This window comes from Piliocolobus tephrosceles, chromosome 2, assembly GCF_002776525.5.
Source record: "Piliocolobus tephrosceles isolate RC106 chromosome 2, ASM277652v3, whole genome shotgun sequence".
NCBI lineage: Eukaryota > Metazoa > Chordata > Mammalia > Primates > Cercopithecidae > Piliocolobus > Piliocolobus tephrosceles.
Genome location: NC_045435.1, coordinates 74,133,311 through 74,149,862, shown reverse-complemented (window position 1 = coordinate 74,149,862; position 16,552 = coordinate 74,133,311). Strand labels below are relative to the sequence as shown.

Genomic DNA, 16,552 nt, shown 5'->3' with positions numbered 1-16,552 from the left:
ATGCCTCCATGAAATGGAAGATTAAGTAAACATTAATAAAGAGGATGCCAGTCTATATTTGTTATCAAGGAGAGATGCATATAGAATGATCTCATTTCGTTTTTAAAAAATAAAACCCCCCATGTAGTCCCAGCTACTTGGGAGGCTGAGGCACGAGAGGCATAGGAATCACCCAAACCTGGGAGGCAGAGATTGCAGTGAGCTGAGATCGCACCACTGCACTCCAGCCTGGACGACAGAGCAAGACTCCATCTCAAAATAAGATACATACTCCCCCTATACCCAGAATAATAATAATTAAAAATAAATAAATAAATAAAAAACAGAAAACAACCCATCGTCTATATTTGGGTGAGATTATAATAATAGCCCACAGATTGATTTCCTTGTTCCATTTCTGCTGCCCTCTAATCCATTCATCATGTAGCAGCCAAAATGAGCTTTCTGAAAGAAGCAAATCAGACGGTGCCTCTCCATGGATTAAAGCCTTTCATTGACTTTCCCCTGCTCCTAGACACCAACGAAGGTTCTTTGTGATCTGCTGGATCCTGCATGATCTGGCTCTGGCCTGCCTCTCCAACCTTGCTTTCCACAGCCTTTCCCTTGCCTCTGGCTTCCTTCCAGTTTCCTAAAATGCGCCAAGCTCCCTCTGCTCTAAGGCTCAACTAGCTGCTTGACCTGCCTAAAATGGTCTTCATCCTGCGTTTCACAGGGTTAGACCTTAATCAGGCCTCAGCTCAAATGCCACCTCCTCAGTGAGGTCCCTTCCTTCAGCTGACTTCATTTACCACCACATCATTCTTATTTTCTTCATTGCTCTTGACTATTTGAAGCAATTCATTTGCTTGTTGTGGATTTTCCCCATGAAGACATAAATACTAAGAGGGTAGGTACCTTGTGTGTCTTGTTTATCATTGTGCTCCCAGCTCCTCACTGCAGATGATCAAGGAATAGTCAATAAATGAGGAAAAGTATACAGGGATAGACCTCAAAATATTAATAGTGATCATCACTAGGAGGAAGATTTTGGGTGTTTTTAATTTCTTTTCGTTCATTTTTATTGCCTAATTTTTCTGCAAAAAATCATCTGTTGCTTATATAAAACTTTATCAGTTACTCCAGTGCTTAGCCAGGCTTAAGGAAGTAGTTTTAAGGATTGCAGACAGCGGCAGAGAATGCGTTGTCTGCATACTTGATGCTGTGCAGTGGGTGCTGAATAAACATTTGCCAAATCCATTGAAATCTTTATTCTACGGGAAGACATTCCCCACAAAGTTCTGTAGTTAGTTGCCCACCCATATATTTGTGTGGGAGGCAAGTGCGTGATGTGCAGCAGGGTACAGATGCGGAGCTCTGTCTCCCAGGTTTCTGATCCTTATCCCCAGTCGTGTGCTTTTCTCTGGCAATCATGGAGTTATTTTGCTCCAGGGAAAATCCATTATAAACAGCAGCACATGGGGCACTAGAGTGTGATTTGCTTCAGTACACACTGCTTTTTTCAAAGATAATGTGGAGCCTGTAGTTCCACATATAACTGAGAGACTGGCTGAACTGTCTGCCTGTCTTGTAGGAAAAAAAAACTACAATATAGTATATATATCCTTTTTTCCAAGTCACTTTAACAGTAACTTGGCCAATAACAATTCTATTTACTAATAGCTTTATATTTTAGAAGTCCAATAACAATAATAATTATGGTCTTAAAAGCAGTTATTTCTTGCATGTATTTGTGTTTTTCAAGTTAAAGGCTAACCCAGTAAATTGCATCCCATTCATCTTAGTGACTTAGAGCACTTATTTGGGCTATTAAGTAGTGGAATAGCTGTCTTCTAACTCAGCAAAAGCAGGTTTTCCTTAGCTATGATACTGGATGGTTAAGGCTTTCATTCATTTGTGAAGTCCATAACCTGTGTTTTAACTTTAATGTTACATTCTGGAAATCTGTGCAAATTGGGGAAGGTCGGGGAGGAAAGGAAGGAATCCAAGAGTAGAAAATGTAATAACTAATTTAGAGAGAGAGAGAAGTTATTTCAAACATCAAAATAATTTTTTTTCACTTAGATTTCCATTGCTTTACATTGAGAAGATTTGGTTAGCACCAGAGCCCTGTAATATTATGTGCATTTCATATCCACGTAGCTTAAGTCTGACAAACTTATGTTCTTTACAAATTTAGGTAAAGGCAGCTAAGCAAAGAGGGAGGAAATCTTGTTTTATTATTTATATTACAAATGCTGAGCAATTCATAGGAAAAAAAAAAAAACACACTCATTTTTCTTCAGTGCTCTGTTATAGTAGTCCTGGGAGGCATGTATCAAGAGTTGTAGTAACTGACGTTCAAAATCTCCTAATGGAATGGTGCAGCAGACTAGATTGATTCTAGAGCACTGTCCAAATGGAAACTGCTTAGCTACTGTCCATCTGAAAATAGGCACTGCTTAAAGAACAGCACTTCATACTATGACATGTGAACATTTCTGATTGCGTGTGGTTATAATAGCTTGTATAAAAGCTGAGATGGAAACATCTTTGTAACTATGTGGTCTCGTCACTCCCATGGAGATCTTATTTTTTATAGTTCCTTGATTTTTCTCTAACCTTCCCAACCCTAGCCCCTTCTTTGGCCTCACAGAAACAGGGTACGCCCAGTGGAATCATCCCAGGATATTTTTGATTAGATGAGCAAAGACAACTGTGAAGAAAAGTTGACTTATCTGGTAGTTGGAATACGGGTCCCAGAAAAAGCAAAGTTGTGATGTGTGTAAATGTTGTTTGGTGTGCGACACCAGAGGAGGAGGACAGATCCCAGTGACATTGTGCACCAGAAGGATGCCGCCTGCTTGGCTAAAAGACCCAGCAGTAGGGCCAGCTATTGTAAAGCCCCTCCGCCAAATGAACAGGGACCCTTCTCTGGTCACAATAGCCATTCACGCTGAGAAGCTTCATTAAATATTCAGCCTGTGCTTCCGGCAGCTCATTAGGGCCGCAATGAGCAGTGACGTGGATGCAGGAAAGCTGAGGGCCAGCCAGCATCGGAGGCAGAGGCTGAGTGAGCTGCTGATGGCTTTTCTCTTCATTGCCTGTCCTATGATGACCAGTGTGTGCTCTCTGCTTTGCTTGAAATACAGGTAAAAAAAAAAAAAACAAAAATAAGCAGATGACACTTAACGGCTTCAAGACCTTGTCTCAGATTATCTGGCAAAGGCCTCTGATTCTGAGTGCTTGCCTTCCTGAAGCCCTCTGACCCCTTTAAAGAACTGTCTGAGGCTTTGGGGGTCTTTGCTAAGCATGAACAATGTGGTGCTATTGTGTACTTGGGCTGTTTGATGACGATGTTGGAAGGGGATGCAAGGTGTGGTTTTGAACTTGGTGTTGGGGATTTAGAATAGCAAATTATTCCTCTGTAACATATCAAATTTAGAAATATTGTGAGATAACCCTGGCAGTCTGTGTGGTAGGTTTACTCTCTACCATGTTTTCACATATTTGAGTAGTTAAATAGTAAGCCTTTCCCTTGGAACTATCAGGTTGGATGCGGTGATGATAAAAAAATGGATATTCTTTAGCAATTTGGGGCCTCTCCAACAGGCTGAATGTTGTCCTTGTATCTTGTTACTTTTACATGAGTTCACCCTCAGTGCTGTGTGATGTTTAAAGCTGGGAACATCTGTAAAATAAGAATTAAAAGATGATGAACTCAGATAAAGCATATCCTATTATTGACATGGTTTTTCTCTTTTCTACACAGAAAATGTTTTCAGACTGCTCATTTCTATGTGGAAGACAGCAATTCACCTCGAGTGGTCCCTAATGAAAGTATTCCTATTATTCCTATTCCGGGTAAGTAAGACACTGCTCTTATTTCCAATGGGCTAATTGTTTTTCTCTTTTCTCAGTTTTATGTGATAAAACAACAAAATATTATTTTACAGCCTTCTAAAGCTTGCCCAGTATAAGATATCCTTAACTAAGAGTAATTTAATGAATACTCCTTTACATATCTGCAAAGTAATAAAACTCTCTTTAGAGGAACAAATAACTGAGTTAATGTAGTATACAGTCATATGCAGGAAAGGGAAGTACAATAGAAAAAAGGGAAAAACCATACAAAAACATTCTTAGTATCTACTTGGACTAAATTTCATTTGCATAGGCAATTTGTGCTTATATTTTTAAATCACAATTTGTGACACATTTTTTTAAAGGTGATATTTTTCTAAGATTCTCTCCTCTGAAAATCATGTATCTTAATGTTAAAAGTTTTGGTTCTTATGGTGATTGTGTGGAAATAGAGGGATACATTACTAGTCTGGTGAATATTTCACTTTTCCTCTGGTAAAAAGATAAAATACTTGGTTAGTGTTGGGGTAGGGAATGGCGGAGTGTACACTGTAGTGAATCCTAGCAAATGCCTTAGACATTTAGAAGTTCAGCAGTGGGTTAGGTGTAATAGGATGTGGGATTTGAAGATCTCACCCACCATTTCTATTTGGCATCCCTTCTCGTTTGCCAGATTTTAACTTTCTATGTCTTGGTTTCATTATGTGCCTCCAAATACGTATCTTCAGATATTTTAGATACATCTATCCTCTTGACATTACTCTTTTGCAAACAGAAGCATCACTTTGATTATAATGCCACCCGTTCTCCACACCTGAAGCTCCCCCATCCTGCTGATCTGCCCTGTTCTCCATAACGCTTTCCACCAACTAATGTGCTATTTATTTTACTTTTTTGTTTGCTCTCTTCCCACTACAATGAGAGCTTTGTAAGGGCACGTGGCTATATTCTCAGTGCTAAAATAATTCTTGGCACACAGTAGGTATTCTTTAAGTACTGAAATGAATGAATGTTAGAAAAATTTCCTTAAAGTTCTTAAAAGGTCTTGGCTGTGAAACTCAGAGGTACAGTCATTCTTTGGGTACCATGGAGAAATACTTTACTGTTTGCAGACTGTCACTACGTGTGGTTATGGTTGTAGACTGAATTGCCCTGTTATGTGTCTGTATATTGCTTAGTTATTAGATATTATTGGGATTGTCCATGTTCTGTACATTCTAGTCAGTTTTCTCACTAAAACCTGTCACACAGAAACAAGAAGATTAACAGAAGGTCTCTGATTAAGTTCCTGTTGGATCCTTTTGTGGCTGCTAAACTAATTCCCATAAAGATGGGATAAGTTTTGTGTCAACTGTGTGTTCTCCACTAACCCTGCCCCTTTATCCTTGCTGAAGGAAACTACTTTTCCTTTGAGAGTAGAGAAGGCAGACAGCAATCATCAGTCTTCATCAGCATGAAGTAGTTTCACTGAATCTACTGGATTTGCACAATAGTGTGCATATACTTTTTCCTCTTGCTTTACCTACAGTATGTGTTGACCACTGGAAAATTCCTGGCAGTCTTTCTCCCCTCTGACCTGATTTGTCTGACAGACTCAGTTGTTTCATAGCTGTGTAATTGAAACCCATTTTTAATGAGTTAAATGGTGAAATACTTACTGGGCTGTTTTTCCATTTCTATTTTCTTTTACCACTGGATTAGGAACCAGAAAACCTAGGTCCACCCTGAAATCTTTGTTCAGTGCCTTAACCTCTCTGAGCCTTAGTTTCCAGAATCCGTAAATTAAATAGGATGCCTGTTCTCCTTGCCTTTTGAGGTAACTGTTAAGACCACAGTAGATGATATGTGTAAAAGCACTTTGGAAACCATACATTAAGCCAGAAGTGTAAGCTGTTGCAACTTTCCTTCCCAAATCATGTTACTGGTAATCCCAGCAGTCATGGAGAGAGAGCATTTGCATGACTCTTACGTTAAAATTGTGTCCCTAACACCGAACTACATCCACTAGGTGTGCTCTACCTTGAATCACTCTTCTTTGATATAGGCTTTAGAACTTTTAATTCACTAGGATCCTCTGAATATGCCTTGCCACACCTTTGAGTAGGTGTCTTAGACCAGAAATTGCTTTTGAATGTTTTCTGTTTCATTCCCATTACCTATTTAATTAAGAAGTTAAATTCTCAAAACCCAGGGCATTTCTTTAAATGTGTCTTTTTCCTTTTTAAATATGAGTTTCTCCTAATTCATACTCACTAGTAATATAACTATATCAAAAGAAGATTGCTTCACATTCTCCACTGACTGAGAAGCCCATGTATTCAGTTGTACCTTACTTGGCATAGGCGAGGCATTCTTGACAAGCTGTAACACGTTTGTAAAAATGAATTATTTTAAATGGAAGGCAGTGTGATGTTAAAGGGCTTACCTAGTGAAATGACGAGTGAGGCTAATCTTCTGCTTTCTCAGGTCTTCATAGCTAACATAGCCTTACTAGGAGCATGCCTAAACAAATGAACCTACTTCACCCTTAAGTGAGAGTTACCCTAAATGACCTTTCCTTAAAGAGCTTTCAGCTTGATCACAATCTCTTAGCTTGGTAAATAAAACCCCACAGTCCTATTTAATAGTTACATTTGGAAAATATTTTAATTCACAAAGCACTTTTTAAACAACTCATTGTTCTATTCTTTAGGATTTCTTCTAGTTACAGCAGTACAACTGTGTCTCATATAAGAAAAACACAATTCAATTTTTAACACACTTGTTAGTTACTTTCACTCTACTAAAGCTTCTACCACAACTTTTCTTTAATGGAAACCTCCATGGAATCATTTTAAATGATTTATCTTAGAAATTATCTAATTGTTCTTATTTCTAAAAATAATATGAGACTTATAGAGCTCCTATGAAGTATTTATTCTACCCAATCAATCTCAGTTGTATTTTATCCCTGCTCAAAACCTAAATCAATAATACTGGGCTCCAGATTTGTCAAATTATGTTACCACTTGGGCTCTTCATACTCTATAATTGATTTTTTTAAAGATACTTGCAGACAACAGACATAACTAGTAAACTGAATCATTATACTAGCTAAAAATATGTGCAACAGGGTGAAGTTGAAAATTAAAGTACCAAGCTGTTGTAAAAATAGAGCCCCAGGGTCATCACTGTGGAATATGCAATACAGTGTGTTCCCAGAGCTTATTTTACAGTTAGCCTCTTAAAAAATCATTATCTAATAATTATTGAGCATTTACCAACAAAGTATATTATGTTTATTTTCACTACGGTCCTATAGAGACAGGTACAGGTTGATAGCCCCATTTTCTGGATGAAGAAACTGAGGTTCAGAGACTTTTTTTTAATTGTCCAAGGTTACAGAGCTAAGCAGTGGAGCTAACGCTGGAATTATCTCTGTGACTTCAAAGCACAGATGCTTATAAATGGCTCTGCCACCTCTTGGCATACGACTACGACAGTTTTGATATCTCAAGACTTCAGACTCCTCATTTGGATATTGCATCATTAAATCCAGGCATTTTCAAATATATGTGAATATTCTCTTTAGTTTTTTCGGAGTTCTTGATCATTAACTTCTCTCACTAGCACTGACCATTTGGTTTTCCATTAGATTCTCTTTTATCCTCCTGGAGGGAAATTCGTAATTCTTGGGTTGACATTTTCCCCATATTAAAAAATCTCCCCTCTCATCTCTGTTCTCTACTTATTTTTATTCTTTTCCTTCCTGAGAGAAAGACTCAACTCAGCAAAACATCCATTCCCTGCACAAAAACAGGTCTGTATGATTTAAATGACTTAGGAAACAAGTCACAGCCATGTTGAATGTTGAACAAATTTAGACACTAACTCAGCAACTTTGGTTGATTCTGCTGTGGCTAAAATTCATAAATAAATAGCTTGTATCTTTAAATCCCAAAGCATACATGGAATCAGTAAGTTATACTAACTTTTGGAAACTATTATAAAATTGGTAAATGATTAAGGAAAGCTTTGCTAACCCTTTGATACTCATCCCTTTGAGAGAGCAGTTTATAGGAATTTTTGAAGAATTTTGAATGATCAATTTTACTAATTCTAACAGGAATTTAGGATATTCAGTGTGTTCTTCTGATTTAGTATAGCAAAGACAGTCTTTTAAGAATGAGGACCTTTTTCCCCCCAGTCTCACCTAACACGCAAAATGTGGAAATGCTAGACAGAGACTTGAATATATATGGTGGCTGTGATTAATTAGCCATGTTAGAAGAAACTCAAAATGCAAGAGTATTTATCCAGCTTGAAAGAAGTGCTTTTGAGGTCGGCTTCCAATCACTATAAAGGTAGTATCAATTCTTTCATCAGATAGATTTTGAATGGTTAGTGCCTGTTCCATGCATGACATGGGAAAAGTAGGAGCAGGAGAGAGAAGTTAAACTGTGACTTCTGCAGGAGAATGAAAGGGGCTCAGACTCAATATATTTCACTAAGGGTTTTTCAAAAGAAAATGTTCCCTAGTTACTGGTTTCCCATTGTTTTGGTGTGAGGATAAAGCATAATTCAATGCAGTAACCCAGCTGTCAGTCCCCTCATATGCTTTCCATCTTCTAAAATACTGAAGTGGTCACAAAATGCTGTCTTTAGGATCCATAATATTCTTAACACTGACAAGTACTTATAAAAATCTAGTGACTCAGGAATATTCTTTTGAAAAAAACAAATGAATAATATTGCAGTTATTAATGAAGCATTCACTACATTATATTATTCTTTTAGACTTTCATTATATATAAACTTTAAAAATTCAGAACTTAGCTCATGAAATTAACTTGTTATAGAGCATATTGAAAGGGCTTTTCTAAATACACGCACTGTCAGACACAAATGTCCTTACAAATGCTTTTCTCTGGAAATTAGAAAATCTAACTTTCTAATAAGAGCATTACAAAACAAAATGTTGCTGCTAACCAGTAGCTTAGAAATTCAGAAATGAGTCATGCCTTTCCAGCAGTTAAAATACATCTTAATAATTTGAAGGTCACTGGCTTCAGCAGGGTGCCAGAATATAAAGGGGTTTTAAACTGCATGTTTAAAACCCTTGGGATTAAACCAACCTTGTTGGCATATTTTATTTATACAGAGATTATCTCCAAAGGAGATTCATTGGTCTTTTGACTATAATGAAGCCCTTTCTTTATTGACTGCATTGTATCATAAATGAAAAGAGATTTCTTTTTATGGCAGGAAATAAAATGTTCCAACCTCCACAACACTCTATGCATCCTAAGAGTGTGATTTAGACAAAAATCTTTTTGTTGTGTCCTAACTCAGGAAATCTTGATAATGTCCTTTTATTTCATATGTGCTTTATCTTCCTAAGTTGACACAAAGGTATTACCAAACACCGTGAAAGGCCTGAACTTGGCCTCTGAGAGACTGAGAGGGCATACAGGAGGGGCAGGGGGCTGAATTCCTGAAAATGAGGTCTATCCACTAGAGGTGTGGTTAACACTACCTGATAACAGGCCACTTGTTGGAGCAGGGTGAAGAAAGGGGGTGGGTAAGGTCTGAGCTGCACTTATTTGAGCCAAGTACTATGCTAGGGCTCTGTATGTTTTCTCTGCCCATGGAGATTTGGTTGCAATTCGGGATAGGGTTGAGAGATCTGCTAAGGGTTAAATGAACTTTACAGGGATTGCTCATAGAGTGGGTAACTTACGGACCTCTGGAATCTTAATGGTATTTATATAAATACCCACACACTTCCAGAGTAAGCAAGAAGGGATATTATATTAAATAGAACTTAAGTCAATCAACTGCAGCAGCTAAGCATCTTGTCAGGAAGGTAAATGCCATAACACTTTATTTACCTGGCATCATCACGGTGACCAGTCTACCAGTGTGAATTTTCCAGGTAACTGAAGTTTACCCTCAAAGCCAAACAATATCATTTCAATCCTTTTTGTTGAAAAGTTTCTTTTAAATGCAAGCTCTAGGGAGGTAATATAATAAGGAAGAACCCAGGCTTTGGAGTCAGCCTGGCCCTATTACTTGATAATGACAGTAGCCTTGGGCAAGCTCCTTGGTCTCTTTTAGCCAGTTTCCTCACCTAGAAAATTAGAGTAATCGGCCGGGCGTGGTGGCTCACGCCTGTAATCCCAACAAACACTTTGGGAGGCGGAGGCGGGCGGATCACAAGGTTGGGAGATTGAGGCCATAGTGAAACCCTGTCTCTACTAAAACTACAAAATAAATTAGCCGGGCGCGGTGGCGGGTGCCTATAGTCCCAGCTACTTGGGAGGCTGAGGCAGGAGAATGGCGTGAACCCGGGAGGCAGAGCTTGCAATGAGCCAAGATCACACCACTGCACTCCAGCCTGGGCGACAGAGCTAGACTCCGTCTCAAAAAAAAAGAAAAGAAAATTAGAGTAATCACAGCCCCTAGAACCTAGGGTTGTGCATGTAAAGCAAGTAGCACCTAACAATAAATCATAGATATGAAATGTTAACTAAATGCCAGGCACTCTTATAAGTACTTGTGTTATCTTGTTTACTTTTCATAACAATCTATGAATTAAGTACTGTTACTCCCATTTTACAGATGAGGAAAGGGAATCAGAGAAATGGAGTCATGCAGTCTGGCTCTGGCTTTTCCACTGATACCATTGCCTCTGGTTTCCTGATTGACAGGAAGCATCCCATCCCTGGTGGCTGATAAGAATCACAAATACTCAGTTTTACTGAGTTACATGCTAATGGTCTTACCAGGACCAGTGTACTCAGGCTGGGCCCTCCGTGCAGCTCCTCCCTATGGTGTATGTTCAGGGACAACTTTGGCTGCTGCTTTTTCCTTTCTAATATCAAATAAAAAAAAAAAACTATGGGCAAGAAAGCTGTTTCTCTTTTTATTGATCTGTTATTCCTTAAGATTAAGAGAAAGCAAATTTAGCATATATGAGTAGATTAGAGGCATAAAGTATTGGCGATTTCCCTCTAACAGTTCTGAAGATGCAAGTACAGCAAATACATAACTGCAGATTTTGGAAACAGCTTTATGTTCGAATGCATTGTTCTTTATTGCCTACAGTGCTGCATTTGAGGTCAGCGTTACCTCAGCTTTCGTGTTTTCTTCTCAGTAGAAGTTGCTATCATCAGTTCACTCTCTTCTAAGACTCTGCTTTTGGTATCTACAAACCTGATTTCAAGCTTCATCAAAAGTACATAAGAAGGTTTTGTTGTGAATTTAACAAAATAAAAGACCAGTTATGTATATAATTTAATTCTAACCACCAAAAGCTAAAATCTGGGAACTTAAGGGTAAATAATATTTAATAACAATAAGCCCACCTCTTCAGGTACTGATTCTCTATGTCCGTCATTTTATAATTGGGTGATTTAGTGATAATGGTAGTGGTCCCACTTTTGCCTAGTTTAAACCTTTGGTATCTTAAAATTTTGTAAGTACAAATAGCAGCTGAGTACAGTGGCTCATGCCTATAATTTCAGTGCTCTGGGAGGCAGAGGCAGAAGGATCACTCGAGCCCAAGAGTTTGAGACCAGCCTGGGGAACATAGCGAGACCTCGTCTCTACAAAAAATATAAGCCAGGTGTGGCAGCATGGGCCTGTAGTCTTAGCTACTCAGGAGGTTGAGGTGGAAGGATTGCTTGAGGCTAGGAGTTCAAGACCAGCCTGGACAACACAGCAAGACTCCATCTCTTTAAATTAGCCGGGCATGGTGGGATGGAACTATACCTAGCTACTTAGGAGGCTGGGGTGGGAGGATTACTTGAGCTCAGGAGTTTGAGGCTGCACTGAGCTACAATTGAGCAACTGCACTCCAACCAGCCTGGGTGACAGAGTGAGACCATGTCTAAAAAAAAAAAAAAAAATTAACACAAAATTATCAAGTGATATTTATCAGATTAACCAAGATACTAAGAATTAAAAAGTTTAATTTCTTGTTATTCCCTGAACTTGTAGTGCTTTGAGAATGAAGACAAACAGTATATTACAGTACACAGGAATATAGTCTTTGGGTTCAGTGGACCTGGGTTCAAATCTCAGCTCTGCCACTTAACTGAGTCTTTGGACAAGTTGCCTCGGTTTCCTTATGTGTACTATGAAAATAATCACATTCCCTTCATCTGGTTCTTACAGAGATAAATGTGTGAAAAACATTTAGCACAGTCCCTGGTAACCAGTAAGGGCTTAATAAATAGTGGTTTTCCTGTCATTCTACCAACTTTATCATTATCCTGCTTTTTGTTATACCATAATAATCTCCCATTTAATCTTTGGTCAGTGAAAACATCTTCACTTTGATTCCAGCCCCTTTTTTCCTTTATGCTTCTCCTACCACTACCACTACATTAGTGACATTTATTCTCACTGAAGTCATCAAACCCATCCTTTTAATGGCACTTGTAGTCTTTACCACATAATTACACTGTTCTTGCACTCCCTTGTGTTCATCTCTTCACCAACACAAATGTCCTTGAGCAGAAACCATCTCTCTAATATCTGGCTGAGTACTAGGTGCTCAGAAACGGCTTCATCCAGGGATTTCCCATTCTCTGAGTCAGAGCAGTTTTATCTAGGGTCTGCAGCCAGCTTCTTCTGCCATTCTAAACTTTTTTCAAGTGCAAGATGCATATGAAAAGAGTACCCATTTCTTGGAGTACATGTTAATACATATAAAGTACACAGAAAGTGTCTGGCCTAGTTAGTGCTGCTAATATGCTCTGCAATCTTGAATGAAACGAAGACATTTAGGTGGAGATAACATGTTTTGGATGAATGTCTTCTTAAAACACACAGGGCCTTTCCAGATAAAAATTGAGCAGATTAGGCCTCTGATACTGTCCTCATTGCTTGGCCTTCTGCTAGTTACATTGATTTTATAATCATCTGGCTCATGTTGAGAGAATGTAATAGAAAAATTATGACAGGAGAATGATTAGAATAATTAGTCATAGCCTTATATTCATCTCAATATAAAGAACAGAGATTTATGACTCCTCAGCTATTTATCTTGATTGCAGGGCAAATGCTGTATTATCTGGGTAGCTGACAGTGGTCAGTACGGCATGCATCTGTATGTATATCCGCCTGTCTGGTACTGTTGTGACATTACTGGTGGTGCCTGGAAACCCAGAGGGTGTGGTTAGGCATCCTTGGATAAAGATGCAAATTGGAGAGACTAGTGAGTCATATATTTCCATGATTATCATACTGAGCTCTGCTGGATTTTTGCTGCTTCTAGCCACAGTGGCAGCAGGCATACTGATTTCTGGCCATGTGTGTGTGACATTAGCTTGGATATTACAGTTGAGCACTTTGCAGGAAAAAACAATAAGCAGTTAACCTGAAAGAATTTCTTTTAATGATTTGAGGTGGGCTACGCCTTTAAAATGCTGTAGTTTTTACCTTACAGAGTAAAACAGTTATAAAGCTGACATGTTTTTTCTTATTTTGAACTGGAGTCCGTGTTCTTAATCACAGCACTGAAGTTCTCGGGAATCTAAAATTCTAAACTATCATTATCGTATAAATGTTGCCTTCTACCTATTACTCTACTAAATATGTCACTCTGCCCTTGAAAACAGTGTTGTATCTGTCATTTCTAAGTAAATGAAAGTCCTATAGTCTATATACTAGAGTGATTCTGCGGTTAGGTTGTGGCCCATCTCACCCATTTTGCCTCTTGTTTGAAAATGAGTTTATTCTTGGGCTAATCATTTAGAGACTCTCCAGCTTTGTACATAGTAACCCTTTTGTCAACTTGAGATCATTTTCATTGCCACTGATCATTATTGTAGAATTTGCTTACTTCTAAACATTTTAAGTGAAGTGATCAGATAATTTTGGAAATTTTTCTTGAACTGTGCATTCTGCTAAATATTCTGGAGAAACATTTTGGCTCCGCTTACTCTGTTAATGCTGGTTACATCATGAGAGCTATAGATTTGTTGGGCATGCAAAATGATTGCATATTCATGAACATCTTCAATTCTGAAATATTTGTAAATAACTTGGCAATTTTTTTCATAAGGTTGCCTATTAACACGATTAGGACTTTAATTGTTCACACAGAAAGAATTTGTACTTACAGAGCACCACCTATTTGATAAGTAACATTTCTATGCTAAGCAACTTGGATTATGAACATATAAGTCACCTTCCTAAAACAAAATATAAGAGATGCTATTTTCCGCTTAAGAATGATTCAAGTTTGAAAATGTCAATAGATGCAAAAAGCCACCCTAGAGCTTTGCTCTCTCGAAAGAAAGAAGAGAAGGAATGACATAGTCAATGTTAACTGTCACCAGATGAAGAGAAATCAGATTGTCAGGCCTGGATCTATAAAATTCTTGCCAAAGTAGGACCTCATTTACACATACAGATCTTCATACCCTTTGCTAAGAAAAGCATCTGTGGCAGTTTAGATGTTTGTGCGTTTGCCAAAGATCTTTCACTCTGAATAAAGTAAATGTCATGTCTGTTGTTTATCTCAAATTCAGCAGAGTATTTTTAAAAGGAAATATTTGTGGGGGAGGGTCGAGGGAGAAGGGAAGGAGGAGGTTGGGGAGCTCCAGTTAGCTGGGTGTGGCTATTTTATAGCAGTACTCAAGTATCATGATAAATAAGCTTAAAACATACTTTGGGTTTATGAACTGAAAGTCTCCTTTTGAAGTGACAGCACGAAATAAATGGGAATGTGGAGTCTTCCTGAATCTATACCTAGTCTGTCAACACCAAAAAAATCCAGTTAATTCAGTCAAACTGATTATTTGGCATCATGTAGACACAGCTGTCTTGAGCTAAAATTTTGAACACTTAAAGATAGATGGCATTGTACCCAGAGCCAGCTGGTACAATGGCATCTATCTATAATTGTGTATAAATGATGCTTAAAAGTTAAAAGATTGCAAATAGAACTTAATCGCTCAAAGTTCAAGCTGGACCCCATTGAACAGCAATTTAAAAAAACACTAACAAACAAACAAAAAACAAAGAAAACCCCTGGTGTGATAAAATTTCCTGGCAAATGGGTACCCTTGATAAATTCACACTTCTGGTTAAGAGTATGCTGTGGTAATTTAACTATGTAAATTGCCTTGAATATAAAAAGTAAAGGGAATTCTCTATGTACCTTTTTTTTAAAAACCGTATTTAACCTGGCTTGTCGGCATTTAAAGTCATAATGAGATCCTAATGTAAAATAAATCCTGCGACTTTTCTTCAGGACATCTATTTTGTGTGATACAATTATTTTGCGCTTTGCAGAAATCAACTATTTGTCTTAAGGATGCTTTATCAGTGTAATTTGTTTTATGGAAGTATTCTATATAATTTTGAATATTATTTTATTCCCCCAGATGACATGGAAGCCATTCCTGTCAAACAGTTTGTCAAACACATCGGTGAGCTCTATTCTAATAACCAGCATGGGTTCTCCGAGGATTTTGAGGTATGTTTCATAGCTGGAAGTTAACTTCCAGAAACTTAACTCTTACTTTATGCAGATTTTTGTAAGCTTGAACTGAATTCATTCCAAGCATAACAAAACAATAACTGTGGAAAGTGGAGTTGTTTCTTTTCATCTATAATTTTAATAGGCATTCTTTTCCAAATAAAATTTAGGTGAAAGGGGAGTTGATTGTACCTGTCCTGAACATGCACTTCTACAAAAGAACTAACTTAGTGATAGAAAAGCAAACTGGTAGGGATTGCTTTCCAGGTTCTTGCTTCATCTAATTCTAACTGGGACCAGCAATCATAATACAAGGCTCCCTAATTCCACGTCTTTTCTGCAATGCACATGGTGTAGTGAAGATAGCAGGTTTGGTGTCTGAGAAACTGGATGCTGGATTCATCAGTAGTGAGCTTCATAATCCTCGGGCCAATCACCTCATCTCGGGTTCCCAGTTTTCCCATTTTTAAAAAATGGCACCAATGTCACCTACATTGTAAAGTCATTGGAGAAAATAAATGAGTAACATCTTGGAAAGTGCTGAATTCATTGTTAAGAACCATGCTAAGGTCGACTGTTGTTGTTTTCATGATTATTAATCCTTGGAGAGAAGACTTGGGTTAACACAGCCTTCTGATTTTAAGAACTGGTGTGTAGGAAACAAGGTAGAGAGAGGCATGTACCACCCTGCCAACTCTGGGTTCCGTGCCAGTTCAGCAGTGACAGGGTGTCAATGAGGAGCTATTAAACAGACTGCCCTTTTCTTCACTGAGGCGCTTAACTAAGGCACATCTCTGGCAGCAAGAGTTGTGTCGAGGAGGCCAAGTTTTCATGGCAGCTCAGCTGTCTTCTAGCTTTGTGGGTAAGTCGGTTCCTTTCTCTGTCTCATTTCTACTTTAAAATGGAAATAATAATGATGATGCTAACCTACACATCTCTTTCAACAAAATTGGTTGCAGGGCAAAATGAAGTAATGGAAGGTAAGCACTTTAGGATCATCTAGGAATCATACAGCTGGAAGGTGCAGTTACCTTGAATGAACAATGAGAAATAAAAACAGGATGAAAAGCCACTGTCTATGCAAATTTGGAATCCCAAAAGGCTATCATAAAGGCAATTATATTGATGACTTGTTTTAAATTAAGTCTTTCTCTTAGTTTTTTGTTAGTTTTTGTTGTTTTGAGCAGAATGAAAACAAAGGTGGTAGAAAGAACCTCTGATTTATTCTGTGAAGTCATA

The 16,552-nt window shown here is 38.1% G+C and overlaps 1 protein-coding gene across 2 annotated transcripts in view; it reads left to right on the top strand.

Annotated features, from left to right (window-relative positions):
- PTPRG (protein tyrosine phosphatase receptor type G) overlaps positions 1-16,552 on the top strand; it is a 743,582-nt gene that overhangs the window by 685,750 nt on the left and 41,280 nt on the right. For both annotated transcript variants that reach the window (XM_023200598.2, XM_023200591.2), the window contains 2 exons: positions 3,749-3,840; positions 15,219-15,310. In XM_023200598.2, the coding sequence (XP_023056366.1) occupies positions 3,749-3,840; positions 15,219-15,310 (184 nt within the window). The remainder of the gene's footprint in view (positions 1-3,748; positions 3,841-15,218; positions 15,311-16,552) is intronic.